Consider the following 2,720-nt stretch of genomic DNA (forward strand, 5'->3'; position numbering starts at 1 on the left):
CCTAATTCAAGATTCCTCTCTCTCTCTCTCTCTCTCTCTCTCATCCTGACTATCATCGTTGGAAAAGGAACACAGGTTTAATCGGAGATGAAGCAGCTTTCAACGAAAGTGACGAGCAATGCTCATGGGCAAGATTCCTCCTACTTCTTGGGATGGCAAGAGTACGAGAAGAATCCTTACGATGAGCTCAAGAATCCTCAGGGGATTATTCAGATGGGTCTCGCTGAGAATCAGGTAAACTAGTCATTAATGTCTCTGTCTTCTTTCTATACACACACACTACACACATATATACTGTCTTTGTTCTCTTCAAGCTCATAAGATATTTGTTATCTGTATATTGTGCAGCTATGTTTTGATCTGATTGAAGAATGGCTGGTCAAGAATCCGGACGCAGCCTCCTTCAAGAGAGACGGCCAATCCGTCTTCAGAGAGCTCGCTCTCTTCCAAGACTATCACGGACTACCCGAATTCAAGAAAGTAAGATTATATTCAAATATTTGAATCAATACACACAAATATATATAACCTAAAGCAGAGTTTGACTGATGTGTCCGTGTATGTTTTTTTTTAACGAATATTCAGGCCTTGGCTGAGTTCATGGAGGAAATAAGAGGAAACCGGGTGACGTTCGATCCAAGCAACCTCGTCCTGGCCGCAGGCTCGACCTCTGCCAACGAGACTCTCATGTTTTGCCTGGCTGAGCCTGGAGACGCCATTCTCTTGCCTACTCCTTACTACCCTGGGTATTTAATTACTCAAATACCTTTCACTTTTTACACTTTACTTGACTTCTAAGCAACTGATAGAACATGAATGCTGAAGAAATGGTTACATTTCATGTATACAGATTCGACAGAGATCTGAAATGGAGAACAGGTGTGGAGATCGTACCAATCCACTGCTCGAGCTTTAATGGTTTTCAAATCACCGAGTCAGCTCTCCAACAAGCTTACCAGCAAGCTCACAAGCTCGACCTAAGGGTCAAAGGAGTTCTTGTCACCAACCCTTCTAACCCGCTTGGCACTACGCTCACCAGACGGGAAGTTAACCTTCTCGTGGATTTCATCGCTTCCAAAAACATCCATCTCATAAGCGATGAGATCTATTCGGGTACTGTTTTTGGCTCTGAATTCGTCAGCGTCATGGATGTCTTGAAGGACAAGAAACTAGAGAACACCGAGGTTTCCAAGCGAGTTCACGTCGTTTACAGCCTGTCCAAAGATCTCGGGCTTCCGGGATTTCGCGTTGGAGCCATCTATTCCACCGACGAAATGGTCGTCTCTGCAGCGACAAAGATGTCGAGTTTCGGCCTCGTTTCCTCCCAGACACAGTATCTCCTATCGGCGTTGCTTTCGGACAAGAAGTTCACAAGGATATACATCGAAGAGAACCAGAAAAGGCTGAGGACTCGTCAGAAGCGTCTCGAAATGGGTCTGGAAGCGGCCGGGATCACTTGCCTGAGAAGTAACGCAGGTCTGTTCTGTTGGGTGGACATGAGGCATCTTTTGGACACGAACACGTTCGAAGCAGAGATCGAGCTGTGGAAGAAGATCGTGTACGAAGTGAAGTTGAACATCTCGCCCGGTTCGTCGTGCCATTGTACCGAACCGGGTTGGTTTAGGGTTTGTTTCGCCAACATGAGCGAAGATACGCTCGACTTGGCCATGAAGAGACTGAAAGAGTACGTAGAATCAAAAGACAGTGGCCGGTTAATGTCAAGAAGCAGCCATGAGAGGCTCAAGAGTTTGAGGAAGAAGACTCTCTCCAACTGGGTTTTCCGAGTTTCATGGACCGACCGTGAACCCGATGAACGGTAAATTAATTATGTAATTGATTTATCTTCCTGGTGCGTGTGAGAGAATACTTTCAAGTTTTTTTTCCCTTTATATATATATTTACTTCATTTTTTTTATATTTTGGAGAAGTATTTTTCATTTTCCAAAATATGTATGTCAAAATATATGCATACATATATATATGCTATGTGGGTGATTATATTTTTTTTTCTGCAATTTTCCGCGTGTAAGTGTGCTGTCATATACCGTTGTAGAAAAGAGCACTCAATCCGAATGTGGATTTGAAGTGGCCATATATATGTGTTTGTAATATCAATGAAAATTTCCTTTTATCATATGTACCCATAAGCGCATATAATACAAAATATTTATATATCCATGTTACAAAAAAATCGTGATTCTTTTTTAAAATTATGCTTAGTTCCGGTCAATGCATATAAACTTATAAAGTTGGCATATGTAACAGTATGATAATTCCAGTTTGATACATATGACAAGGAAAGTTAACTGAAATCATAATTTTAAAATATTATATATATTAATGCCGACGTTTAGTCAACGGAGAATACGATTGAAAAAAGTCGAAAGTTACAGTCTTTTTGTGATCAAGGATTTTATTTGATGAAGGATATATATATATATACATACATATATATGTATATATAGTTGGTTTGAGAATAGAAATCCGTTTGTTGTCTAGTTGTTATTTTATTGATGAAAATATTGGAACAACTTTTATAAGAAAATGGATGTCTTGTTTTTCAATATATATATATATATATATATATATATATATATATATATTACAAAAATAATTAAATTTAGATAGATTACGAAGTAGCTTACAAGTTTAGACTAGCATTTGACCAAATTACAAACTGCATGCATAGGTATGTTCTTTGGTATTCCAATTTCTGTTTT

General features: G+C 39.3%; 1 protein-coding gene across 1 annotated transcript; it reads left to right on the plus strand.

The window, feature by feature from the left end:
- On the plus strand, nt 1–1,874 carry LOC104819275 (1-aminocyclopropane-1-carboxylate synthase 9-like). The gene is made up of 4 exons (XM_010549268.1): nt 1–234; nt 349–480; nt 586–746; nt 851–1,874. Exons 1-4 carry the CDS (start codon nt 88–90, stop codon nt 1,818–1,820), a joined length of 1,410 nt encoding a protein of 469 aa, XP_010547570.1. The 5' UTR covers nt 1–87; the 3' UTR covers nt 1,821–1,874.
- Nucleotides 1,875–2,720: the final 846 nt, after the last annotated feature.

This window comes from Tarenaya hassleriana, unplaced genomic scaffold (assembly GCF_000463585.1).
Source record: "Tarenaya hassleriana unplaced genomic scaffold, ASM46358v1 Cleome3, whole genome shotgun sequence".
Classification (NCBI taxonomy): domain Eukaryota; kingdom Viridiplantae; phylum Streptophyta; class Magnoliopsida; order Brassicales; family Cleomaceae; genus Tarenaya; species Tarenaya hassleriana.